Source organism: Tinamus guttatus, unplaced genomic scaffold (genome assembly GCF_059628265.1).
Source record: "Tinamus guttatus ecotype Peru unplaced genomic scaffold, ASM5962826v1 Tinamus_guttatus_pri_ptg000639l, whole genome shotgun sequence".
Taxonomy (NCBI): domain Eukaryota; kingdom Metazoa; phylum Chordata; class Aves; order Tinamiformes; family Tinamidae; genus Tinamus; species Tinamus guttatus.
The window spans coordinates 3,327,501-3,355,493 of NW_028289173.1; the positions used below are offsets into that span (position 1 = coordinate 3,327,501).

At 40.8% G+C, this 27,993-nt stretch overlaps 1 protein-coding gene across 1 annotated transcript in view; it reads left to right on the forward strand.

Annotated features, from left to right (window-relative positions):
* TSHZ1 (teashirt zinc finger homeobox 1) overlaps positions 1-10,466 on the forward strand; it is a 53,762-nt gene extending 43,296 nt beyond the window's left edge. The window contains exon 2 of the mRNA XM_088535640.1: positions 5,872-10,466. Coding sequence (XP_088391766.1) covers positions 5,872-9,068 — 3,197 coding nt within the window. The 3' untranslated portion in view covers positions 9,069-10,466. The remainder of the gene's footprint in view (positions 1-5,871) is intronic.
* The last annotated feature ends 17,527 nt before the right edge of the window (positions 10,467-27,993 follow it).

Consider the following 27,993-nt stretch of genomic DNA (forward strand, 5'->3'; position numbering starts at 1 on the left):
CTGCCAGCGCCTACCTGAAGTGACAGCCATCTTCGAGCGCCAGCACCCGAACTGACTGCTCTTTCATCATCCCTGTTAGAGAAGGAACATTTTCGACAAGGTGTTGGGTTTTTCCCCCTCTCTTCTTTATTCTTTCCCCGCCCCCCCCACCCTTCACCTCTTAGTTAGAGCACCTGATCAAAAAATTATTTCTGACAAAGATTTCCTGCTCCAAATTAAATGAGCTCAAGGAGACGGAGCATTTCCATGCGGAAAGCGAGTGAGACGTTGATGTTGGAAGTTAATGAATCTGGTAGCAGAGAGAACATTATTGAGGCTGGATAATATGATCTAACAGCTTTCCTTCTTCTTATCCTCCCTGTAAAGAATGTATGGAAGTCAGTTATGTGGCATGATTCTAACATCTGTCCTACCCCATAATGGTAATTTGTATAAGTAATGGAAACAGGTTAAATACTTCCATTCTAATGTTGCCAGCAGGGATGAAAATGAACATTTCAATGAAATAATCTCGACAGAGCAGGGAGAGGAGGGGTGGATGGACTGATTCATCTCCAGCTCTCTTTGGTGATCCGAACACTAATGAGAATGCTTGAATGTATAGTTTATCAGATAGGAGAGGAAGAGCAAGTAAATTTCTCAGATTAGAATCACTGTGAAAATACACCCGCATGCAAGCTGCTTCATTCTCCAGTTGCCAGCGTTGGCTAATAATTTGCAGCATTCATTTTAAGGGGATGGGGGAGAGAAGAGGAGGCGGTGAAGAATCTTTTTGTTGGGTTTTAATGGGATGCCTTTAAGGGTTATCATTCAACCTGCTCAAAGCACAGAGGTTGCTCTTGCTACAGTGCCTTATCTACTTTCTAGACCCATTGCATTGGAATTAGAGGGTAGGCAGCGCAAGTATTTTGCCCCCCTATTTTGCTGCAATTATAAATGAAAGACACAAACCACTGTAGTAGGTTATGTGGTTGTCTGATAGTCCCTGCTACTCCTCAGCCACTGCCATAACTAAGACGTATTTTTCTGCTATTGTGACACTGTAATACAGACGCAGGCACAAACACACAGAGATTTGTAGCATGTGTGTCATAATTTTTGTGAACATTTGTATATATTAATGTAGAAAATTCTCGAGTTCTCCAGGAGGCATGTTAACCTCTCACAACATGAGATTTTGGATTCTCTTGTGTAAAACTGTCATGGCAGTGTGTTCTGCAAACATACATGGAAATGGAAAAATTTCCCTCCACCTCGTTTTCTTTTTATTTCGTGTGTGTGTGTGGTGAAAGAGATACGTGCCTGTATGTCGTCTTGTCTGCCCGTACATTTTTGCCCAAGGTGTGAAGCACGTTCCTGTACGCATGCAGTGGAAGTCAGCGGCAGCCTAGGGCGCAGTTAGTGCCAAGTGGCAGCGCGGGCTGTGAAACTTCTGCAGCTGCTCTCTCCTGTGGGCTGGGTAGAGAGCAGAGGCTGTGGAAGTGCATCCGTGGTAGAAAGCAGAACTGTCAGTGCTCACAGTGTTATCTGCTCCTAGAGTAGGCCCTGGTTTAGCAAAGAATTTTAGGTTAAAACCTGTCCTGATTTGTTGAGCATGTTAAAACATATCTTGGTCTCATTAATTTCAGCATTTAATTGCTTTACTGGATTGTGATCTTCAATGCTTACATGTTTGTTGCAAATAAAATTATTTGGAGGATTTAAAATCAGGTCTTGAAATAGGTTGCTACATTTTATTTTGCAGACTATCATTACTTTTTGTCCTTTTAAAAATAACACATTCAATGCCACATCACTTTTTTTTTTAATGGAAAAGAATACCTCTGCAGAGACAGCACCAGTCACAGCTTAAGAAAAGATCTTATGTGAGAATATTTGTATTTTTAACCACATCCTACCCTTTGGTTCTCTATTTTTTTTTTTTTCGAACAATGGATGTATATTTATAGTGTAAATATCCTCACTGAAGCAAACACAATGTGCAGTACTACTCACATGTACAATATATAGCGCCTCATGTCCACTTGCATTAGAATGCACAGCTTTTAACGCTGTTCAGAGATGACAGTATATCTGTGGGGAAACACTGACATCCAGAAGGCACATTTTATAGGCAAAAAATATTAGCAAGGTTTAAAAAGAAGAAAAGAAATACAAACTGCCCCCCTAATTTTAGTTATGTCTGCAGTTTGAAGCTTTTTCCCTTTTTCCGGTGTGTGTTTGCCTGAGTCTCTGCATATACGTGTGAGAAGAAAAAGAGGCTGATGTTACATTCTGTAATTTCTCCTGTTTTAGATATGGTTTGTGTTGCAGGGGGTCACTGCTTGTACATGCTCTTGGTATTTCCGTGTGGGTTCAGGACACGTGTAAACCAGCAGAGTCTTGGCAGACGCGGGAATTTCTGGAGAAGATTGCTGAGGTTTTTTGGTCATGGAAGGCTACGCTGTATGAAGGCTGCCTATTGATCTACCTGTTATAGTTTAAGGGAATAATCTGAATCCCTCTCTCTTTTACTTGGTGGAGAATAACACTGCTTGTCTCGGCAAGTAATTAGAACGTTTTTGCTGTATTGAGTGTTCTAAAGCCTACTTATCTGTCAAATTTCTGTGGAGAGAATTTGAGTAAAACATATATGTTTTTAAGAGTTAATATTCTTCATTTACTATGCTTCTGTGTTATCTCTAACAGAAACCCTTTTCGTTTAGAGAATTGCACTGACCTTGCAAAATACCATATGTTGATTGTGTTAATATTTGTCTTACAAGCATTAGTAGTATTGAATGGAAAGGTATCGTGTGTATCCTATGGTAACTAGAAGAGTTAGTCAAAATCCCTTTGATTTCAGTGGTAGAGAATAAGCATTTCACATAATTTATTCCCTTTTTGGTTAACAAGCATTATTTTTGTGCCTGTATATATTTTTTAGGTAACAACTGTATGGGCATGTGGGTGTGTATCAGGTTTTATCAGAATCTCTCTCAAATTCTGAAATCACAGAAAGCCAGAGTCCCGGCTGATCGTATGCATTTCACTCTTACACTGCAGCGTGCGTTGGTGAAAGAGCAAACTCAGCCTCGTAGTAGTCTCAGCAAAACCGAAGACTAGGGAAGGAAGTGAAAGGTGGAGATTTCACCCTGACAGGGTTTCTTTGCTTAAACAGTTTAGCACTGGCTTTCCACGCAATTTCAGTCTTTCTTGTGTGATTTAACTCCGTTTATTTTTATGGAAGAGAAACCTCTCTACCAAGTGCAAAAGTGCAAGACGGATAGATTAATACAGCAGGTCGTCCTAAATGCAGAGAGGAAAAAAAAATGTGTCAGGGGCTCAGCTGGAATTTCTACATTGGGAGATACTTAGATGCTTACATGTAACAGTTAACAAAATATGCATCTTTGTGATTTAGAAAGAAGTAATGAAGATATTCACATGGATTCTTTTAGAATACTGTATTAACTTAGAATACTGTATTCACCTTAAGACAGTTTTGTGCACTTGGTTATTAAAAATACTGGGATATGAAAGTGAGTGAAAATGGGTGCAGTTCCACTGAGGCTAGTCGGGGGATAGCTCTTCCTGAAAGAGCTAAAACGTGTGATCCCTCACTTTTCAGCTCCTGCTTGGTAACTGCTGGTCACTTCTAACTTTATTTTTTATTTATTTTATTTTTCTAATAAAAATGCCAGATGGTAACCATCCATTTCTGTCCATTTTAGGCCTTAGAGTTTTTTATTTAGAAGTCATATTCTGTAATTGTCTGTTATCTGCCTTTCTGAAGCTTAAATATTTCTTTCTCTTGCTGTTACAAATGACTGGAAACAGGTGTGTTTAATGAGAGAGCTAAGAGATGCTGCACAGTGGCTGTGGTAGGGAATTCTGCCTGCACTTGCAGAATTTAGCATTGCAGAGGTACCAGAACTGTCGTGTTCAAACGCACTGACAGTATTGCGACACCGGCAGTATTGCAACCCTACGAAGCTGACTGACTTCTTAGTTCTTTTATTATTTCTCTATTTTATTCTTTATTTTACCCGCTCAATGACTTTTTAAAGAATATATTTTCTGTTTTTATGATTCTTTTTTTCGGTAGTCTACTTGGCCTTCGGCTCCAAGATGTATTTTTTTTTTCTGGTGAATTCTATTATGTTTGGTCTTCTCCTTGTGAGTCCTTTTAAACACACTTGAAAACACCTGAAGCTGAGAGTCTCTGTAAGGAATTGTGCCCTGCTTAACAATATTTTTTATAACTAAAGCCAAAATTATTTTCTGAAAAAAAAGAAAAGATGCGTACAGCGCAGATGAAGGATACAGTGGGCATTGTAAGGTACAGCATTACTTAATGCTAGAATAGCTGCTTTTCGGTTTTATCTTAAAATATCAGACTGAAGTAGTTTGGGACTGTACTAGGGCTGTTGTACAAAGGTGGATACAGAATACAATACTGGCCCTAATACTGCTATTTTTCTAAGACAATTCTGAAGATGTTTAAGGGAGTGTACAGTATTACAGTGAGAGAAGGTTCTGTTTTTCAGAAAAGAAGTTTCAGAGTACATCAGCAACTGCTTGTGAAAAGAAGCTCAGTTTGAACTTATTCCCTCCACCCCCAATCCCACAAAACCTCAGCTTTGTTGATGTGATAATACATACTTTCTTTCTGCAGGAGCAGAAATGCCCCTTTTTTTCTGGCCTGCTTTCAGTATTGCACCCTGCAAGGATAGGGCTGACTTTTCAGCATGGCTTTCTGCACAATTCATCTGACATGGGATTTTTTTTTCTTCTATCTCTGAAAACTATTCACAGTTCATGTTTGTTTTCCACCTTGACTTGTCTACATTCCATTATCACAGTGATTTTTTTAAAGTGTCTTTTGTAAAACTGGAGGTAAATGTGTACAAGTGTGTTTTCTGCTGTGCAATGGACGTGTACATTTATCACTCAGGTACATGTAAGCCACTTCTGTGAATTGGGCCCTTGGAGTAAATGCGTTTTGATGTAATGGCCATCTGTTCATGAATATCACATTTGCTAGTTTAAAAAATAGTTTATAAACACATAATTTGGTAAGATTATATAGTTTCACCAGGTGGCAATACAATAGCGAACTTTGATATTTACTCTAAGCCAATAATTAAGTTGGGAGCGAGGTCTCAAGTTTTATGTTTGTTGCTTTTAAAAATTCATCTGTAACACTTACTTCTAGCTGTTGGCCACTCTTGTCAAAATGGTTAATATAGCACCCCCATCATATTGTAACAGGAGGCAAAATGTATGTCCCAGCCATTTAGGAAAACGCCATAGCCTCACGTCCCTTTTCACCATATAGACATGAGAACCGTTCTGCCCTCAGACACCCCCAGTACGAACCACCGGGGTCCCTGGAGCGGCTGACCTGACGCTTTGCCCAGGGTGGCTCCGCTGGAGTCAGGTGTCAGTGACATGGAAATGCCCCAGCGGCTGTAGCCAAATGCCTTGACTGCAAGATAGAGGAGATGGAGCGGGTCCAGACGGGGCTGTGAAGGGCTGGATCTGCGGGGCGCAGGCTGGCGGTGCGCAGCGCACGCACACAGCGCAGCAAACACCATGCAAGCTGTGTTATAGATTCTTTGTCTGACTTTGGTCTGAACACTGTGGTATCTGCCGTGGTCCTGGCACATGTTTTACTGCTGAAGTCAAAGTGTGTTCTTAGATAGCCCTGACATCAAATCATAGCCGGGACAGAGTATGTTGATTTATAGGTGGGGAGCACGAGTGATGGCGAGTTTGGTTTCTGGATATATCTTTGAAATTTGGCTTTTATTACAAAAGACAGTGACGATGTAAAATGAGCATGTTCAGTAACTTTGCCTTCTTTTTTTTTTCCTTCCTGTATTTTAGCATATGTTCCTGAGGAGGAATTGAAAGCAGCAGAAATAGATGAAGACAGTGTGGAAGATGATGGGCTGTCTCTGGACATCCAGAAGAATGAGTATTTGTGCAATGAAGAAGCGGAGATCAAAGAGGCTCAAAGCTACCAGAACTCCCCAGTCAGCACTGCAACTAATCAGGATGCAGGCTATGGTTCGCCGTTTAGTGAAAGCAGCGATCAGCTGGCCCATTTCAAAAGCACTTCCTCTAAAGAAGAGAAAGAGGATCCTCAGTGCACAGACAATGTTTCCTATCCACAGGACAGCTTGGCACAAATAAAAGCTGTGTATGCAAATTTGCTTTCAGAGACTTGCTGGTCCAGTTTAGCTTTGGACTTAAATAAATCCAATCCAACCACCAGCAACAATGGAATCAGCCAGAACGAAACCACCACCAACAGCGACACCAATGCCAATGCCCAGAGCACTACTACCACCAGTACCAACACCAGTACCAGTACGACTACGAGTAACTCAAGTAGCAGTAACAGCAACAGCAACAGTAACAGTGGTGGCTCAGGTTATGACTGGCACCAGGCTGCATTAGCTAAAACTTTGCAGCAGACTTCATCATACGGACTTCTCCCGGAGCCCAGCCTGTTCAGCACGGTGCAGCTCTACCGGCAAAACAATAAACTCTACGGGTCGGTGTTCACCGGCGCCAGCAAGTTCCGCTGCAAAGACTGCAGCGCGGCCTACGACACGCTGGTGGAGCTAACAGTGCACATGAACGAAACGGGGCATTACCGGGATGACAACAGAGATAAAGAAGCTGATAAGACCAAACGGTGGTCAAAGCCTAGAAAACGATCACTTATGGAAATGGAAGGCAAAGAGGATGCCCAAAAAGTGCTGAAGTGCATGTACTGTGGGCATTCATTTGAGTCTTTGCAAGACCTCAGCGTCCACATGATAAAAACAAAGCATTACCAGAAAGTGCCTCTGAAGGAGCCAGTACCAGCCATCACTAAATTGGTCCCTTCTACCAAAAAGCGAGCACTTCAGGACTTAGCTTCACCATGTTCACCCGAGCCAACAGGGATCGCTGCAGAAGCATCACTGGGTGAATCTGCAAAGGATCAGAAGACTGCCAACCCCTACGTGACGCCAAACAACCGCTATGGCTATCAAAATGGTGCTAGCTACACTTGGCAGTTTGAGGCACGCAAAGCCCAGATACTGAAGTGTATGGAGTGTGGCAGTTCCCACGACACTTTGCAGCAGCTTACTGCTCACATGATGGTCACTGGTCATTTCTTGAAGGTCACCAATTCTGCTTCTAAAAAAGGCAAACAACTGGTGTTGGACCCTGTGGTGGAGGAAAAGATACAGTCTATACCTCTCCCACCCACCACGCACACAAGACTACCAGCCTCCAACATTAAAAAACAACCCGATTCTCCAGTGGGTTCCACAAACTCAGAGGAGAAGAAGGACCCAGAAAAGGAAAAGGTGGTAGTTGGCGATACAGAGAAAAAGATTAAAGAAGAGAATGAGGACTGTACAGAAAAATTCGAGCCAACAACTTTGTATCAGTACCTCAGAGAGGAGGATCTAGATGATAGTCCTAAAGGCGGAATAGACATATTGAAATCCCTTGAGAACACAGTGACGACGGCTATCAGCAAAGCCCAGAATGGGGCACCCTCCTGGGGAGGCTATCCCAGTATTCATGCAGCGTACCAGCTCCCGGGAACAGTCAAACCCCTCCAGGCCGCGGTGCAGAGCGTTCAGATGCAGCCATCTTACGCCAGCAGTGTAAAATCGCTGTCTTCAGAACACAACGCGCTCATCCACTCCCCGGGCAGCCTCACGCCTCCACCTCACAAGAGCAACGTGTCCGCTATGGAAGAACTGGTGGAGAAAGTTACAGGTAAAATCAGTGTAAAGAAGGAAGAAAAGCCTTTGGAGAAAGAGAAGAGTTCTCCAGTCAAATCCATGTCACCCGCTGCTAAGGAAAACAAAGACTTCCCCAAATCAGAGGAGATAAGTAACAAACAGCAGCAGAAAAAGAACTCTGAAACAGAGGTTCAGAAGGTCAAGAAAGATAGTCCAGCAGAAGCACATACACCAAATGGTACAGAGCCACTCAAAGCAAAAGTTGCAAATGGCTGTAACAACTTAGGAATCATCACGGATCATTCACCTGAGCCATCCTTCATTAATCCACTGAGTGCTTTACAGTCCATTATGAATACCCACTTAGGCAAAATTTCTAAGCCAGTAAGCCCGTCTCTGGACCCCTTGGCCATGCTGTACAAAATCAGCAACAGTATGTTGGACAAGCCCATTTACCCAACCACTCCAGTCAAGCAGGCTGATCCTATTGACCGGTACTACTATGAGAACAGTGATCAACCCATTGATTTAACTAAGTCCAAAAACAAACCTCTTGTTTCCAGTGTGGCTGACTCTGCCTCTTCTCCACTCAGAGAGAGTGCCCTGCTGGATATTTCTGATATGGTGAAGAACCTCACGGGGCGCTTGACACCCAAGTCTTCAACTCCATCTACTGTGTCGGAAAAGTCTGATGCCGACGGGAGCAGTTTTGAGGAAGCTCTGGATGAACTGTCGCCAGTACACAAGAGAAAGGGCAGGCAGTCCAACTGGAACCCTCAGCATCTTCTGATCCTTCAAGCGCAGTTTGCTTCCAGCTTGAGGGAGACCCCAGAGGGCAAATACATTATGTCGGATCTAGGTCCACAAGAGCGGGTACACATCTCTAAGTTTACTGGTCTTTCCATGACCACAATTAGCCACTGGCTGGCCAATGTGAAGTATCAGTTAAGGAGGACAGGTGGAACAAAGTTTTTAAAGAACTTGGACACAGGGCATCCTGTTTTCTTTTGCAATGATTGTGCCTCTCAGTTCAGGACTGCTTCTACGTACATAAGTCACTTAGAGACACACTTAGGGTTTAGTTTGAAGGATCTATCAAAGTTGCCACTAAATCAGATTCAAGAACAACAGAATGTTTCAAAAGTCCTCGCAAACAAGACTCTGGGCTCACTTGGAATTGCCGAGGAGGACTTAGGCTCCACATTCCAGTGTAAGCTCTGTAACCGAACTTTTGCAAGCAAGCATGCAGTCAAACTGCACCTTAGTAAAACACACGGCAAGTCCCCAGAGGACCATCTGATCTATGTAACTGAGTTAGAAAAACAATAGCGTCCAGGTAAGCAGCCAGGTATGCAAGTGACCACAGGAACATTGCACTAAACTTCTTCATAGTACTGCACTAGGCCTGACCTGAGCCTCTGAAATCAGTCTTACTTTTGTTGCTGAACTGCCTATCTGGACCTTGGTTTTTCTTACACTTATTTTGTAGTTATATTTATATGCTCTTTGTCTGATCTGTGCATGGTTATTTTTTGTTTTTGTTTTTATTTTTTTGTGAGTCAAAGTCTGACCTTTATTTTCAACATCTGTCCTTGATGTTAAGCTATCTTTTGTAGAATATAGCGGGAGACTCTATTGAGAGACATTAATTTAGCCGTAAAGAAAGACACAAAGAACAATGATAAAGAGACATCCTAAAATTACAAAGTTGCCATGACAATAAAGGTCACAGAACCTGGTAGTGTCAAGTTTTAACCCTCTGAGAACTGTAATAGCATTTCTGTGCCTTTCCCAATGACTAAATAAGTAAATAGGAAAAACAAAACAAAAAAGGCTTAAAGGCATTTCATTCAAATAAAAACTGTGTCAGAAACAAAACTTATTTTTTTTAAATGAACGAGCTTTTCTTTTCAATGCAGAACTGGTTTGTGAAGAAATTGTGCATGCAGTCCTTGGAAGAAGGAGAGCTGTGTAGTACTCAAGGGGTTAGGAAGCCACAACTGTATAAGTTAAATGATAATAATATTAATAATATTAATAATAAAAGCGAACCAAGTTGCCACTATGCCCAAACCCTCTGGATGCTGAAAATTGCCATTTTTGGCAAAAAAAAAAGTATGCAAGCTGTTATTTAAAATGTGTAAAGAATGCTCTTTTTTTCTTTCTTTCTTTTTTTTTTTCCTTTCTGTAAAATACTGCAGTTTATAGTTATTTACAAATGTTAAGCTTTGGTACAAGCTGACCTTTCTATAGTGTGCTGCATTGGTAAATGAAAACAAAACAAAAAAATGGGGCAAATGTTGGATTCTGTTCCTTGTAAATTGCCAGCATCAGCTTAAAAAATACATGTTACATATCGTACCATTTTAAACTGTTCAACTTTCTTTGTACCTTCTGGCTGTATGCTTTCTCTTTTAACTTTTTATATTGTCATTTTATATTCGATTTCTGTGTATATAATGTAAAACCACACTTTTTGAATAAAATTTAGTTCCTGCGGCTTGATATAAATAGAGAAATTTTACTGGCACCTGCATCTTTCGAGATGTATGTACTTAAAGGAACTATCTGACAAAAAATAAATAAATAAAAATAAAGCAAGCAATGCACTATGAATTATACATTTTGATGTTTTATCATTAATATTGTACAGTACATTTTGGTTCACACAATTAAATCCACTGTTTTCTCAAGTGTAAAATAAACCCACATGCAGTTCTTGATTTACATACATTGTCATGTCGTCATTATTTTGCCTTTGAGGTGTTATTTCAGCAATAAAAGGTATCATTTATATAATCAACCAACAAAATCTTTTTAAAATCTTCTCTCACGATCTGTGTGCTGACATGTTTCATTCTAAATGCATAATGGTAATGTCCTCCTAAAAGAGACTTGCAGTAGATGCGTGCTCCGAAAGGTACCATATCTTTAGGGCTTTATCAGTTAGTGATGGGCATTCTGTTTATCACTGAAGTTTAGGAAGGGGGCTGCAAAGGGTTTTGCTAAATTACCTTTCTGTGCTGTTTCACTGTAGTTGTAGTCATTTGCTGTGTGCATTCAAAAACCGTCTCCTCCCCTCTTCCTCAGGCACAACACTTTGATTTCAGCAGTTACATAGTAAGATGCTGTGGCTTCTGCCCCTGTAGTCTCTTGAATGCTGTGGGCTTGCCTTCCTGGCGGCGGCGAAGACCTCTGAGGCTTTGACACCAGTTTTTACTTACAGTACAAGAAGACAGACCTGTGTTTCTCTGTACTTTTTAAATATTACATTTTGAGGTAAGCTGAGTGCTATCATACCAGGTGTTTCCCTTAATCTTTATTTCTGTTCTGTTGAATGCAGATGTCATTTAGAATGTAAAAGAGAGCTGTCAGAGCCTTCAGTTCTCCAGCTCCTGAGTGCTTTGACAGTTACAGTGTATGAAAGCCTGGGATCTGCTATCCATTACACTTTTTGGAGGGGCTATTAAATATGAGGACCTAGCGGGGTTTGCTTTCACATAGTATTAGTGATACTGCTGTGGTATATACACTTGTATGTACACATTTGTACTTCTGCTGCTGCTTCTCAGTTCTTCTGAAAGTGTTGTAAATATAGTTGCTTCTATACAGCACATACAGCACAATTCTGTTTGTAATCTTTATCCAGAAAGGGACACGCGTTGTTCTGTTTCCAGCAAGGGCCTAGCAGGCCCAGGTCAGCTCTACTTACATATTATTTCTACTAGTGCAGGAAAGTGTCATGAGGCTTTTTAAATATCCCTTCCTTTCTTCATTGGTAAATACCTATGTCCTTCAGGGGATCTAGCCACTGAGACATTTCCGTTCAATTACTGGATGATTATGTACTTCGGGCCCAAGGGATGGCGAGGAAGAGTAACAGTTAGGCCTGTGGCAGCAATACTGAGTCTTTAAATAATAACCCTTTGAAGTTTTGTTTTGTTTACCATGGGCCTGCAAACATGTGATTATAGGATATACTGTATTACATTGCAGTAGCGGGTGAAAAGGTTGAAAGGGAGAAATAATAGCTTTAAAGTGGGTTTGAATCTAATGTAAATCCATTAAAACTCATTTTGAAACACGGCATGTAAAGTGAGTTCTCAACACCAGGTGACTCCCTCGAGAGGTGTTTATGACATTGCTAAATCGGTTCAGTTCTGATAGCTTCAGAATTGGACAATCACTCATCATCCGTGCCAGTGTCTAAAGAAAGTCCGTTTAGAATAAAGTAGCAGTTTTATCTGGCGACTGTGCTGATGTAACACCTTCTAAGACTGAAACACGGACTGGATGAAAATTTGAGTGCTCTAGTGCTTTACTTGCTTAACAAAATGAAGCACTGAGACAATATCACCTTTAATCTATCTTCTTTGCAGCTTTTGTTTGAATATTGCATTTCTGAATAGTTCCTTTTTATTTAATTGAGCACAATTTATTAAAACTGTGTTATTCTTTTCTTCAAAATTGCTTTGCAGGTTAATTTCCTCTTTATTTCAGTAATGTTTAAACAAAGGTAAGTTTTTGCTATTCTGATAGTAGGTTCTAAAACTACTACATAGAAGTAGCCATGCAACCTTTCAGGATTGCTTTTGAAGAAGTGTATGATCATCTAAACCTGTAGGATGTTCTATAAATATATATACTTTGTGACATACTCAAAATCCATCGTACCCATTTTTTTTCCAAAGGCCTCTACAGCCGCGTGTTTCTGCAGTTCATTGCTCATGTTTATGTATTTGCTTGTACTTGTTTTTTGTAGGGGGAGATCCTGGTCTGTGTATTTCACAGGTTTGATTTTTGCTTCTGTGCATTTTTCTGATTTGCTGTTTTGAACATGATGCAACGCATTGCAAAGCTGAGAGATCTGTCTATAGATAACATTAATCCTGAATGGAATGAAGTTTTTTTCTTTTAATAGCATTTGGTTGGATATTCACTAATGTCTTCTGCAACATAACTTTGTTATGATTTTCTCTGGATAGTTATGCTTGTAATAATGACAGCAGACATAATTTGCCGTTATCATGGAGGCTACTAAAACGCAATTGCAATCAAGTATAAATGCATAAAAATATAGGCATTATCTTGCTTTAGACTAATTCGTGCACAGTGGATCAGCTTTTGCCTACAATTTGCAAATCCATCTCAAGTTTGAGCATTTTAGATTCTCTAATATGTCAAGGATCCTGGTTAGGAGGTGTCTAAGGAAAGGCCAGTTTCCATGGGGAAACAGCTCCATAGATGTTGGGTGTCCTGGCTGATTCAGTATTGAGTTACTCTCCCAGCATGAAAGTAGCAGGACACTGGATTTTACCATCTGTTCACTGAATTTCTGAACAAGGTCTTTTTCTGTCCACGTATGAGAATAGAATGCTACCCCAACTTACTGGCCAGACACTAATTTTGATAGTTTTACTCTTTCAAATTCATATTTTCCCTACTGCTTGAATTCCTTCACATTGTGATTCATGTTGCTTTATGCAGTGTTTTTCTTCACCATTGTGTAATCACTGCCATCCTATAGATAGCTGTAGAGAACACATTTTGTTAGCCTTTCGGGATGAAAAATGTTCTTTTAAGTAAAAGATGATACTGTAAGATGATTCAAAACTGGGACTGTTGTGAAAAATGAGAACATTTTACAAGTCTGTTTAAATGATACAGGTTATCTAAGGTTAGCATCATTTGTAAAAAAATGTTTATCCAGTATCTTCATTAACTCTGTTTTTGACTAGCAACGTGGCAAGACCAATTTTAGAATAGTTTAGTGCCAAAAAATCAGAACAGCAAAAACTGATGCTTTTCACTTTCACGCAACCAACTTTAGAATAGATGGTGATTATAAAAGCTTTAGACCTTCCCACAGAATGAGGAACTCTAGTTATTCTATCATGGAGATTACTTTTTTTTTTCACACTCATCTTTTCAGTGCTGACTAGTGGCCTACTGAACTAAGGTCAGCATGGTCAAAATGCGTCTGGTAGGTTTTAATTCAAATAATTGTAGTTGGTATGTCTGCTTTTCTCTCTCTGTTAAAAGTATAATGTTCAAATTAGATTGGTTTTGGCCTGACTATAAGTTTGTCATTTTTGGAAAAATCTGGGGGAGGATTAACTACTAGAGTTATTTATTCTTTTACAAAAGCATTTCTCTAAATCCTTCAGTGTGTAATGAGATGACCATCAGTACTCAATTTTAAATATTTTTATAGTGTTAGTGTTTTGTATTTCTATCCTGAATTATTTTGTTTATGTTGTCGGAAGAAGGAGATTAAAGCTTGATTGGTTCCTGACCAGGCTCGTCGGATGTCGGTGATCTATAGCTTAATGCCATACAGCCACTCTAGTAGGCATGGTTGAAGCCTGGGCGGCTGTTATCCATCTGCTCTTGTAGAAGGAGCCCAGAGTAGATTAATTGTCTCAAAATAGCCTACATGATGAAACCTTAAGGACTGAACGAACATATAGGACAAACTCATCAACAGTGCAATTTAGGAGCAAATGAGATGTAACACTTCTGAGGTGTTACATCCTTGAGGGTCACGCAAGTGGAGATGGTCTCTTTGGGCCAACATGCGTGTACAAACTGAAGTTAGTATTTGAGCTTTTTGGTGAAATACAAAAATTGAGTAGTATCCGTAGTTCCTACCCAAGATAACACACGTAAAGGTGGAATCTCTGCAGCTTGCTAAAAATCATCACCAGGAATAGTGCCCAGACCTCCGGACCAGCAGGTAGGGGCCTAGCCACTAGAGCAGCACGCTCTCCGGCCCAGCTCCTTTCTCCCCAGGAGGTTTGTAATCAACACAAGGCGAGCAGCTGAGTTCAGTCCGGAAGAATCCGAGGCAGAAGATCCAAGAGCTAAGTGTGAGCGGTTAGTTTCGAACAACACTGCTAGTGGACTAGTGGGTATTAAATCAGTTTGGCAAAACGCATTAACCTGCCAGCTGGCAATTCCGTTTCATTATATCATACTGTGTATCGTCATGCTCAAAATCCCTTCACCCTTTAGCATTTCTATTCAGAGTAGCTTGGGTATTCGACTGCATAGTGCTGGGATCAAATACTGTTCCTGCTGAATTACTTGAAATCATGAGTTTTTTTTTGTATTTTTGAATGACATGATACATTGCTGTGTCTTGGAAATGGCCGTAGTCTTCTTCAGCTCTACACACAGATTGGATCACATACCATTTGCCATCATTTGGCAGCTAGTGGAGACCATTACTGTAAAATTCTGAGGACTGCCTGTGAAACTAAGACCCATCTAGAGGAAAATGGGTTTTCTGCTGTGCACACCTCCCCCCTAACAGCACCCCGCATATTGTAATACTGCGTATTGTATTTGGATGCACAAAAAGGTTATGCTTTAACCTGAACATTTCTGGGTAGCAATGTTCTGTTAAAACTAGCGTTTTTCTTCAAGTCCTGATTATACTTAGTTTATCACTGTGAGGTTCCAACACGTAACGTCTTATTTGTTGTCATGGAAGCAGTGTTACAAGCTCAGTGTCAAGAACATCCTCTCCCCCAGCCCAGCCTCCAACATAGCAGGGATAACTAACTGAAAAAGTGGCTGAGCGAGACACCGTCTTTCTGCAAGGTGGATGAGGGCACGTGGGGGAAGGAATGGGGCCGCTGGCGAGTTTGGTCTTGATGAAAGGGTGCTGAATTTTATTGTTTCGGGATAACCCGTAGACTTCAACTGAACCAATTATGCCCTGGAATATGAAAAGTGGCTCTTGAAAATGCTGCCTTTTGGCTACAGGGTCTTTGGCATCTCATTGCTTAGTGCTTATAAAGGTGAAAAAAGCTGTGTTGTAGATCATCTCTGTTCATCGTAGGTTGGAGGGGAAAGCTACACCCATTTGATGTAGGGCGTGGGGTTCATTAGTGATATTTCTCACCGATATTAGTCACCCCATTTTCATTCCACACTTTTTTTTCAAATCAGACTAAACAACTTTGGAAGCAATTTAAGCCAAACCGGAAAATGCCTCTTTTATTTTGTAAGAAGGCAAACTGCTGCTGTGGTTAGGAACCTGCTTTACTGTACCAGTATAGCTAGAGTGGTTTAACTGGAAAAGTCTCCTACTGAACAAACTTTAAGCTTATTAATGTGCAAATTCTGTAACTAAAAAAACACTGTAGCCTCACATACTGCCTCAAATTGGTATATTGCTTGGCAGTCCAAGGTCAAACACACTCAGCATGTTTGCAATGGGCACAGTGTATTAATAATTATATATAGTAGTATGAGAGTGTGTAGCATGATGATAAAATGTGGTTCAAGGATGCACTCTATAGCACATTTCTTTTTGCAGTCATGTGTGTCTTTCTGTTAAAAGGAGAGTTGTGTTCTTAGCTGCCTCCAAAGTGCTGCCTTGCTGAAGTCTGTGGCATTTAGCATTAACTGTCTCTACTGTTTCTCATTGCTACTTTTCTGTGGTAGGATAATGCAAAAAAAAAAAAGTTCTAAAAAAGGCAGCAGGTCTAGACTTCACATTGGATGGGGATCCTCTGCCCAACTTTTGGACGTTGGTGAGTGCCATATTTCACATTATTTAAGTGCCCTTTTTGACAACTTGGAATCTAGTAAATTGCAAAGAAGAAATAGGACTGAGGAATGAATAAAAACAGAATCTAATTATACGAGGGAGGTCATTACTAAAGGGAGAAAAGCAGCAAGAAAAAGAACTTGATCTTAGAGATCCACTGTGAGAAAAAGAAAGGATGGGAAAATGTATAGTATTTATACTAATTTATTTATAGTATTTATACTATATATTTTTATATTTATACTATATTTATATTTATACTATACTATATGTAGTATAGTAATAGGAGAATAATTGCTACTAGCAAGAGCAGAGGCCAGGGATTTTGAAAGCTAGGACTGGGAGGAAGCAAAACAGAAACTCTGGAAGGCTTTGCCTGTTAGGAGACAGAGGGGAGCTAGCCAGGCACATCTCAAGGAAGCTCTGTGCTGAGAGAGCACTCAGCATGCCTGAGTGGTGTTTGGGAGGCGCTCTGCCCTGCTGCGGAAGCCAAGGAATGAGGAGGCTGATGGTGTTTCAGGAAGGAAACAAGGCTTTATTAGTGGACAGATGAAGTATTTAATGCAGAGGCTTCGCAGTTTGAGAGTGTTCAGAAACTGTTCAGAAACTGGAGGGTCATAGCGAGGGGCAGATAAGGAGGGAAGCCTGAGCAAAGAGTTTCAGGGAAATGTGTTGAGCGTAACTTACCTGCTGTTGCAGAAGACAGGGAGCAAGGAAAGCTTTGCATGGGGGAACTTTGACGGCTCTTTCATTGTTATTGTTTTGTTTTTCCACTTACATCTTTCTAAGAACAATAACTACATCATTTTTTTTATTGCAATGGCAATCAGGTCCAAGGACCTGAGTATGCTGGTTGCTATAAAAGCACATAGTAGCAGAAGTTACCATCTAATTTAAGATGAGACATAACAAGTGTGTGTAAAAGCAATCAGAAATGGGGGGGAAAGGTGGTGCAATTTCACAGACTAGCCATGAGCATAAACTGAGGCTTGTGAGACGTTTAATTTTTAAAGACATTATAACAGATATGTTGCAGTCTCTACTGGCCATCCACCTAGCTGCTCTCAGTTGGTAACTTCCCGATTGATATCTGGGCATCATTTTAAATGAGCACTTAAGGTTGAGTATCAAGAGAAGGTATTTATAGTTTCAGCAGGGTGGGTTGATAGCTATTCCAACCCCAGATGGGAATTGGATTACATGACAGATCAGGCTGCCTTCCAATTTTATCCAATACTAACGATAAGGCGGAGTAGGGGGGGGAGGGAGGAGGACAGCTGCAACTCTATAGTCCTTTTAGGGTTAAAGATCCAAATGCTTTAAAGAGAATGTCTAAAAGAAAATTTCTTTCTGAAATAATTTATGGAAATGCCGTGCTCCCTTTGAAGGTTCCATGTCACTGCATGGCACTACGCAATGTTCTCTTTCTTCACCTGTCAGGCAAGGACCACCTCGAAGAGTCTCACTGCTGATTACTAGTTAATTGTCATTAATAAGTGACAACTGACATTATGGGGGCTTAATGCAGAGAGAACAGAAAAGAGCCACAGATATTCTAATGAGCTGACTCCTACGTGCCCTCTATTGTTGTCGAAAATGAGGAGCTGTCGTCATTGTTCAGGAGATGGGCTTCAATTGCTCTGGAAAAATATTCTCTTTTAATTTCTTTATGCATAGATAATTCCTGGTGCACTCTCTCCCTCTCTCCGTCTGTCTCTTGCTCTTTCTCTCTCTGTCTCACACACACACACCTTTCTATGAACACAGTGAAAACTTCCACAGACGATGTACAATATGCATTACGCCACACTAAAGCTTTTTAAGTAAGTGCTTTGATTTATATATACACACATGTGTGAACATATGTGTGCACACATACTATCATAGACTATCTATACACAAATCATCAAAATGGTTAATTTATTTTAAGAATGAGGAAAAAAATGGGCAGAGAGAATGTCATTGAGAAAAGGAAACAAGATACAATGGTCAGGATTATATGAGCTGATGTTTTAAGTAGAAGCAAGGAAGTTCTGTTCTATTGCTAGTGTGAGGAATTTTGAAATTGCAGTAATGAGTGCACAAAGATATTCAGATAGAAGTATCTAAAATTAGGCCTTTGCTCTTAATCTAACTACTAGCTAAATAACTTTGTGATTCTCAAAACTGTCAAACAGCCAGGAGCTCCCGGGGAGGCGGTGGTGGCTGCGGATGTTCCACACTGACTGCTGAAAATCAAATTCATTTTTTGCACACTTTCTGGATATCTCAGCCAGCAGAGGGCCAGATGATATATTTGGGGGAGATGATATAATTAGGCATAAAACTCTAGGTTGCATTTCCATAGTTTTTTGAAAACTGCAATTTCTGTTTTTTGTTTTGTTTTGTTTTTCAGCTTACACCAGAAAAATATGATCGATATAGAATAAACTGACTTCTTAGCAATTCTGTATGGAATGTATATATATAAAAAAGAAACTTTCTTGCTTTGCATATTTGGGATAAGCAGAGTTGTTGAGGGTACTGCATGCTGTCAATCACCATTGGGTACCTCTCCAAAACTCAAGATACTGGAGTTAAAAGTCTAAGTGAAACGAACTGAAGCCAGCAGTGTTGTTAGGATGACACTAGCTTCTCCTACCAATTTGGAAGCAACACCTGTATCGAAGCCCGGAGTATGGGCAGTACTTGAGGTCTAAATTGTACGATTTTTCTCTTTTTACCAATAAAAATCCATGAGTTTCCATTCTGCAACAGTAAATTGCATGTCTGTACTGCTCTCTAACATTTAAGGTTATGTGGGTTTGTTTGAGAAATGGCTTATCCAATGTCTTTCAAACACCTGTACAAAGAGGAGAACCCGTAATTTTAAATAGAATTTTATTTCCACTGCATAGTTCAAGTTTAAAACTCAAGACTCACAAAAGAGAAAATGAAAATGAGATGCCTCTCTTATAGTGTGCTTGGAGCGAAGACATTCATTAGCATTCTCTGTCTTACTGCCTGCCAACACCCAAACAAAAGATACAGTGTGGAACAATGGCCTGAAATGAGGAACACAACAGCAGCAGCAGTGCAGGAAGCTTGCCATTTCCCATGATTCAGGGACCGGGAGCCAATACATATAGTGGCTTGAGCACATGTGTGGAAGTGCAAAACCAATGATGGGAGGTCATCATTTTGTTTTCTGCTGGGCTTCCCATTGAAGTCAATGAATACTGTGTCTTACATTCCCATAGTACAATTGGGTGGATTCTAATTCCCAGCTCTGTATGTGTGGCCTTGGGTATGACCTCTCTAGTTCAATTTATGTAAAAGATGAGATAATGCCTCTGTGGCAGAGAAAGAGGATACCATAATCTGTGGTGAAAGAGTTTGTAGCAGTGTGTTGGCATTTCTTGACATGGCCAGTGTCTTTTCTGTTGCAGCACTGTCTTTAACATTTTCTTTTGGAGAAGGCAGTTGAAAAGATCACAGTCCAAGCCATTTCAGTTCCTGAGGCAAGAGGTGAGTTTGGTGCTCGTTGTGGTAATCCTCTACCTTCTTACCCTCTGGGTTAGGAAGCTCCCACTGCTCCCACTAAGCTCAGACTAGGGTCACAGCTGCCAGGGCAGTTTCATATCCAAATCGATCACAGCAGTTGTTACTGTCCTCATACTTCTTCCTTTCTTGGTTCATTTCCAGATGTAGCAGAACAGTGTGGGCAGGTTCTGGGAACTTCTATGCCTCCTGGACCCCAACAAATTTGATTTCGCTTATCAGTGATGTCAGCTAAGTTATTAAGTTGATGCAATGGGTAAAAGTTGGGGCATTAGGTAGATGGGTTGTTTTATTGCTTAATACTGTTGATCTTATTAATGGTACTGGAGGTAGCAAAAGCTGATGGGCCTGTTTCTGAGTATTGACATTGCCTTCTTTTTAGAGAGGCCTGCAGTGTAAACTTTAACAATTGGTCTCCTGTCCTATGCACTTTTTCCTTCTCAGAGGAAAGTCATTAAACTTATTGTCATTATGTGTGTGTCCTAGAGATTGTCACACAGGATCTTTTAGATGTTTTAGCAAGCACTGTTAAATTATTACAATCCTGGCTGTGGTATTCTTCTTTAAATAATTTAAAATCATTAAAATGACATCAGACTATCGCCAGTTCTGGCATTCTTTCCAGTTGCTGTCTCTCACATGTCTGTGTGGGATGAAGGTAAAGCTGGGTCTATAATGATGGATGCCCCTTACAGAAAGTGGTTTAGAGTAACCCAGAACAGACAGCAAAAACAGAACTGGAGATAGTCTTATCTTAATTTTAGAGCTGTAAATTATTTAAGGGAGCGCTCCAGCTCCAGGAAACTGAGGTTGCAGCAAATGCTAAGCTTCCTGTATGGCTATTTTTCTTGTGTCAAGTGCTGGGACAGGGTTTATTCACAGGCATTCAAAGGCTGTGGAAATAATCAGCAATGAGCAAAATGCTTCATTTTCTTTTGCTGCGTCCCATGTCAGATTTGCAGAGAACAGAGATTTGAAGTTTAGGGCCCATTGCACTGACTTCAGGTCCATAAAAATCCCCTTGATACCTAGAAGATGTGCTGAACTAAAAGATGCATTGTCAGTAAAGATTATTAAGACTTCTCAGAATGCTCCAAGTAACAACATATAATTTATCTAATCAAATGCAAGATGGTCTGGTCCAATGATTGTTAATAGCCAACTCAGGAAACACCACCATGGAGTTGCGATTCATGCAGTGCTCAGTGGCTGTTGGTGCGGTCTATCTTGCTCCAGCTGGCATCTCCTTTCCCTCCCCACACCTCCTTGCTTGCTATATGAAATACACATGAAAACGAGTTGGGATAACAAATATCTGCTGCTGATACTTAAGAGGGAGCTTCTATATCATTTTGGAGGAGGCTATCATCTGATTCAGTGATAGGAGCAGGGGAGAGGGTGCCGCAGCTCCACGGCTCACCTACCGTGTGTCCTCTGTAGGGAGCAACAGGAGAGAAGGGGGAACCCTCCGAAGAGCAGATCTTTCTTTAGCCCTCTGGAGTCCCCATCTCCCTGCTGTCTGAACTGGCAACTATATGGACTAACATACAGTTAGTGTTTCCCTCTCTGCCTCCCCCAGATCAACAGCGAAGCTTCCAAAGACATATGCAGCAATCCTCTTTCCAGGGAGATGCGTCTCGGATCCTTCGGTCACCACCGGGCATGTGATCCATGAAGCACAAAGTCCTGCTGTCTCTAGTAACCAACACAGAGACAAGGACGAATAAGAAAAAGAAAAAAAAGTGAAAGAGTGGAAAAAATCTGAGAGAGTTGAGTGTTCATATCAAAGCGTTAATTTCTAGAAGTAAGAGGTGGAAAAACTGTGGCTTTTGTTCCTGTAATAACTTTTGCCTTTGGTTTCTTTTTAATCTTATGCTGATGATAAGTAGGTAAAAATCATATTCATTTGTGAAAAAGCATTTTTAACATACTGTATATAACAATATTGGGAGATGGGGGTAGAATTTCAAAGTGGTACTTTTCTTTAGTTCCTTCCCTTTCAATAGCTGTTGTTTTGATTACTCTATGCCTTAGGCTATCATTAGAATCTTTTTGTGTGTGGAAGTATTAAGTCCATAAATATGAAAATAAGCCTGTAATTGACCCATGGACTGAATTTATTTCCATTAGATTCTTCTGCTAGTATAAAAAGCACAAACTGGAAGAGTGATATTTATGTGTGTGTGAAGCTCCTTAGCACTGATGGTATATCTTATATTTGATAACAAGGTTATGCTCTTAAAGGGACTACTCAGCAAGACAGGGTGGGGAAAACAGGTGTCTTATTTTAGTTTCGAAAGCAAAACTGGGTATGGCCATAAAATACATGCACAGCACATACCATTATTTTGATTAATCGGACTGCTAGAGAACAGCTTATAATGAAAGCTGATCAGCATGTCCCAATCAGTCTCATTAGATACCTCTGCAAACACCTGGAGAAAGGCAGACAACAGAGGGTACTTGGGAGCCGAGAGGAGCCAAGTGAGCTGCTACTGAAAACACCAGGGTTGCCACACCTGCTTGTGTGCTTTAATGGAGCTTTACAGTATGCGGGGAGGTTTCTCCGTTAAATGGGACATAAAGCTCAGCTGCCTTCTGGGGAGGTGATGTGCTGCTGCAGTGCCCCATGCATCACGCGTAATATTCCAGTTGTTGCCTCTGCTTGTAGCCACAGCTGTAGTTCTGCTGAGCTACTACATAAAGCTTTCCAGGGTTGTTGTTTCTCTTTTTTCCTTCTGGATTTTTCCACCTTCCCATTGTGTGAAGGGGCCATATGGCACAGCTATTACATGAGGACCTGCAGGCAATTCCCGTTCAGACATTACGCTGAAGTAGGGCTGCACTTTGAAAGAGGAAGAGATGGGGAGAGAGTGTGGGAGAGATTGCTTCAAAGAAAAACCTCTCTGCACAGGTCTTCAGCCCTTTTGCCGTGCATTAACCAGTCCCCACCGGAGCCCTGATGCTGCCCGACACAGCCTGTTCTCTCCGAATGCCACCAGTTCCCGCCTGGAGGGCACCTGGCTCTATGGTCCACCCAGGTCAGCTTTCTTGGTGTCTTACTTGAGTAACAACACTTAACCCTGCCCTCACTTTAATCTGGAAGGTGTGTGGCATGGTATGCGTGTGCTTCCATATATATAATATACACACACATATATATATATATGTATTTTTTTCCCCCACACTGTCTCCCTTCTTTTTTTTTCCCTGCCACGTGCTGGTAACTGACCATTAATATAGCCCAAAGGGAATCAAAAAATTATGCAAGGTATAATCAAGACATTGAGGATTTTTTAAGTCTGTTAGACTTAAAACAGGTCTAAATTTGTATCAAGAGGGTTGAAAGTGGAAAGAGGTCTTTCAGCAGCCTTCCCATTTGTTTCTTCTAGTAGTTATAGTGACCATTATTAGCATTACCTGAATTAATGGCCAATTGTCCTATCATAGTCTAAGAAATATGATAGACTGTGAAACCAATCCCAAACAAGATCCTGAGTATTAGCACATCTAATTAAAGCTAAAGAAATGAAATGGTGGCAAACAAAATTGGTATTTGATCTCTAGACAGTGCTGTGAAAAGCAGACAGGAGACTTGGTTGTGAAACTCTTCTCCTATCAAGCAGGAAGACACTACTGTAGAGGTTACAGAGAGGAACATACAGAAATCATCTGGAACATTAATTATCTCCTTGGCCATGAGTTCCCCTCCATATGAGACCTCTTTGCTGTTAGGAAGGATCACATTGCTTCACAAGAGCGGTCTCAGGTCAGCTCGTAGTGTAATAACATGCACATAGTAAGCTTTTCCTCCATGATGTGGTTCATTCAAAAACGAAGTCACACCAGTACTGAGAATGAGGAACACATTCTACATTGGTCATTTTTTGTTTGTTTTTCTTGTCAGGTAAGTAAAAACAGGAACATAATTTTGCCTAAATATTGCTAACGCCTCTTTTCTGAAATGTCCTGAGCTACTGTGACCAGATTTAAAGAAACCACTACTCTACCTCAGAGACCTCAGAAACCACAGCAGAACATCCAACATCACGGTTGGAAACCCATCAACAATCAGCCTGGCACAAGCAGGCTTCATTGCACCCATCAGGAACCAATGCCCTGGAGTCTTCTCAGCTGTGGTCAGGGTGTGATGGAAAGGCTGGCTCTTGCTGCGTGGGCGGGTGCACTCCTGGCCACAGAGAGAACCTGTATATCCAGGCTTATAACCTGGGAGGCAGTAATATGGGTGGCGTGTGACCAGCTACCACAAAGCTCTTGTGGGTGTTTGAGCAGTCAGAGCCAAACAGCTTGCCAATGCCCAGCAGCTTCTGGTGTTGTTGACATTCATGATTTCATTCCAAATTTTGCAACATCTGGTGTTATTCTTAAAGTCCCAGTGCCTATAGCCAGGTGATTAGAGAAGAAACACATTTAAGTGAGGTTTCCTGCCTTATATGTGCTGATAAAAGTTACCGTAAAGCTTAGTTACAGTAGGGAAAATCACTCCTATATAATTTTACAAAAACTCATAATTATTTTCAAGTTTTTGTTTATTACCTTTTTTCATGCTATAGTCTCAGCTCATAGCCCTCCTGTTCTGGTTTTATTTCCTCATGATTCTGAAGTCATGATTGGATGTGTTATTTGGTTGCAGTGCAGCAGCACTGCTAGAGAAATGCCACAGGGGTAAGAGCTGGAAATGGGTACCAAGAAGAGATACGTTACCAGCAAAATCTGTTGAGGTGAGAATCTTTCGAGGAAGACGAGGGGCTCTAAGCTTTGTTAAAAAGCATCAGAAGGTCCTTAATACCTCAACCACAGTTAAAGACTGGGAATGGCACGTGTGCTATTTGCCAGGTTGATGGGTAGGGGGAGGCAGGCATAGGAAGGTTCACCTGGCTGCCCATGAAGTCGGCAGTGGGGACAGGAGCAGTATGTCTAGGATGTTCTGATTCCCGTTTTCCAGCCCGTGCTGTCGGAGATGTTCCCTCCTGGCATGGTGGGAGCAGACACGGGGCAGTGCTTTCCTGGGCCGCTCTCCACTGCCACGCTGGGACTGCGGGCAGAGGAAGAGCGTGGGAGCAGGACACAGCTCCGCACACAGCTGCTTTCTGCAGCGAGGGGCACACTCCTAGCGCCGGGTGGAAGGGTAGCCACACAACTCCCATCACAATAACGCGATTCCGTGTGTGAGTTCCTATTCACTGCACTGAAAATTTACCCCTAAGGGTCCACATAAATTTGAGCTGTTGACCGTGTGAAATGCTCTTTTATGGGCAATAAGGACACTGAGAGGCAGCTACATGTTTTCTTAAGCCCTGGCCACATACCAGTATTTGTCTGCATAATTCTTCAATTTTTCTTCCCAGAGTCTTCATACAATGCACACATTGCTTATAGAGTGCAGGCAAAAAATGGTTTTAACAACGGCATACTTTGTTATTAAATTAGGCCTTGGAACTATAATTCCCCATCTCTGTATTTTGATGAGAAACCTTCCACAATGTTATCAAACTAATATATTGTAGCAAATTCTATATCTGCTGCTGCGCCACGTATAATATGAACTGTATGAGAAAACAGCTAACTTCCTAAAGAATTTTTTTTTTCTCTCTCTCTCTATTTCTCACTAAGAAACGAACAGCTTACTGGCAGGTTGAGTATTCATGCTGCTGAATCTTACCTTTTATTTGATTATGTAAATAGAGAGGGACTGTATTCTGGTACATCTTGGCAAAATTTAATTTCTAGTTTACGCCTAAAACTCTCAACCCCTCAAAAGATTAGCAATTGTCAATAATATTGTGTGTGTGTTCTCTCTCTCCTTCTCTCCCACTTTCTTTCCTTTTCTTTTTTTTCACCCTTTTTTCTTGCAGTGTTATCGGGCTGTCTTTCAAATAACTAGAGCAAAGAGTTATGCAAGGGAGGCGTATATCCTCTCAGCAGACATGTTTAGCATTTTGAACTCTACAGTCATAAACAATGGACATGCATATATTTTAAATAGAAATGGAGTAATTTATCTTAATTTAAAACTGACTATTTCTGCTCAGGCTTTTTCTTTTTTTTTTTTTTTTCTTGGAATACTACACATATAATTCCTCAGACAATCTCCTGGTAACTCCTATTAATACACTTGGGAAAATGGTTTGGATTCAAAACAAATGTTCTTGCAAATGTAGTTATCTCATCCTCCTAATTTTCTAGATCCCCAAATCCATCTTGTTTAACTATTTAACACCATGAAGTAGTGATCTTTTTACCTTTTTTTTTTTTTTTTTTTTTTTTTCGTTCCTAGAATGCTTAGGAGCAGTTATGTGAATGCTGTGTCCGGGGCCCACAGATGTGCATACGGGCATCCATCCTCTCTGTGAAGAGGACACACAGGGAGAAGCAGGAATGACATGAGTTATGGCACAGATTTGGAAGAATATCCAGATTTTGTTTGCCAGTGTTGGTCATGTAGCCTTATTTCCTCCTCTGCTCTTGGACCAGTGCTTTGTGGCAGAAGAGGTAGACAGCGGGCAAGTAGGGAGCCTAAAACCATACTGTAGTTAAACTGGCATGCTAGAATAACCACTCTCATTCTGCTTGACTAACACTCTTGTTTTCTTAGTGGCTTTTGCTCTGTTTTGTCTTCATTCAGAAGAAAATCGCATGGAATGTATTTCTCCTTATTAAGCCAACACGTGTTCTTTCAAATGACCCTGACAACACATTTGTGAATGCTGACCAGAATAGCAATGTTGTCCTGGACCTGGACCTTACCTGTCTGGAAGGGAGTTTGGAAAGATTGTAACTGACTTTTTTTTTTTTTTTTTTTGCTTTCTTTTCCTTCTTCCCCACCATTCTGGAAATAGTAAACCAAGACATCTAATGTTCTGAAACAGTGCCACAATGAGGTGTGTGCACAGTCTTGTTCTGTATAAACCCTTTTACTTGAAAATTAAACTTTAATTGAAAAGTAGGTCTCTGAAGAAATCCTCAACCACGGTGTCTACCCAATTACAGCAAAGTAACAGTTGCAGGGGAAAGCTGTTAATATATAGCTGCAGTGTGGAATATGCTTCAAATTTAACATTGGCATTCAAGGCCATGACTATATTTTGATACTTAAACCAAGAGATTTTATTCATTTAACATCAATTTTATGCATTATAGATTTTGCTGTACCTGAGCATGTGTGTAACCATATGACTCTGTGTTATTCATACTGAATTAACTGTGAACAAAATGTTTGCATCAACTTTTCATACAGTGGCTGCTTTTGCTATCTGTCTCTAGGTGGCAACTAAGGGACTTAGTGCCTCATTTGACGGGGTTTTAGGCAGAAGTCTTTACAGGTACTCTGAGCCACAAAAGGAAAGAGTTTGGTTTGGTAGCCGCATCGACTCGCAGGCAAAAACCCACCATTCCTGCTTACATCAGTATAGTGTAGGCAGTTTCATTTGTGATCTCTTGTTTGTCTCCTGAGCGAAATGAAAGTAACATGCTGAGAGCTGTCTTTGGCTAGTCATACTTTGGCATGTATGTGTGGGTTGGTTTTGTGGTCATAAAATTGTGAGTGGTGTAGAGAAGCAAGTGTGCTGGAATGATACCTGATAACAATGCTGCATCTTTCTGATGTGTCAGCCTCTGCCTGATGTGTTCTCTGGCTTTTCTTTCCGTTCCTTACTATGCTTTCACTTCTGGATGAAGCACAGATTTTTACTTGAGAGTGGGGGGCACAACTTCTCAGTCTATGCCAGAAGAGATGTCTTGCCCCAAATTAAAGTGGCCCATAACGTAAGCAGAGGTCATGGTAGCATGGACACTCCCTGGGGTATTCATAGATAGTTTTACATTTTTTATTTCTGGGCAAGTTGGGACTTCTCACAAAACTTTTGAAAACAACTTAATCAACAGCACTTGGCTATGCACAGCACTTCCCACCCTCATCCTCACATGTGTACACACAGACATTTCGTAAGAGATTTTAATATGCATATTTAGAAAGCTCCATTACAACAGTTCCAAAGTACATGTTACAATATTGATGTTGTTTTATACAGTCAGCTGTAAGTTGTTTCAAATGGAAGGCAACACATAAAAACATAAAAACAGGATGTGACAGTGATTTAGAAGGAAGAAGGGAGGAACTCTTAGTAAATGGCA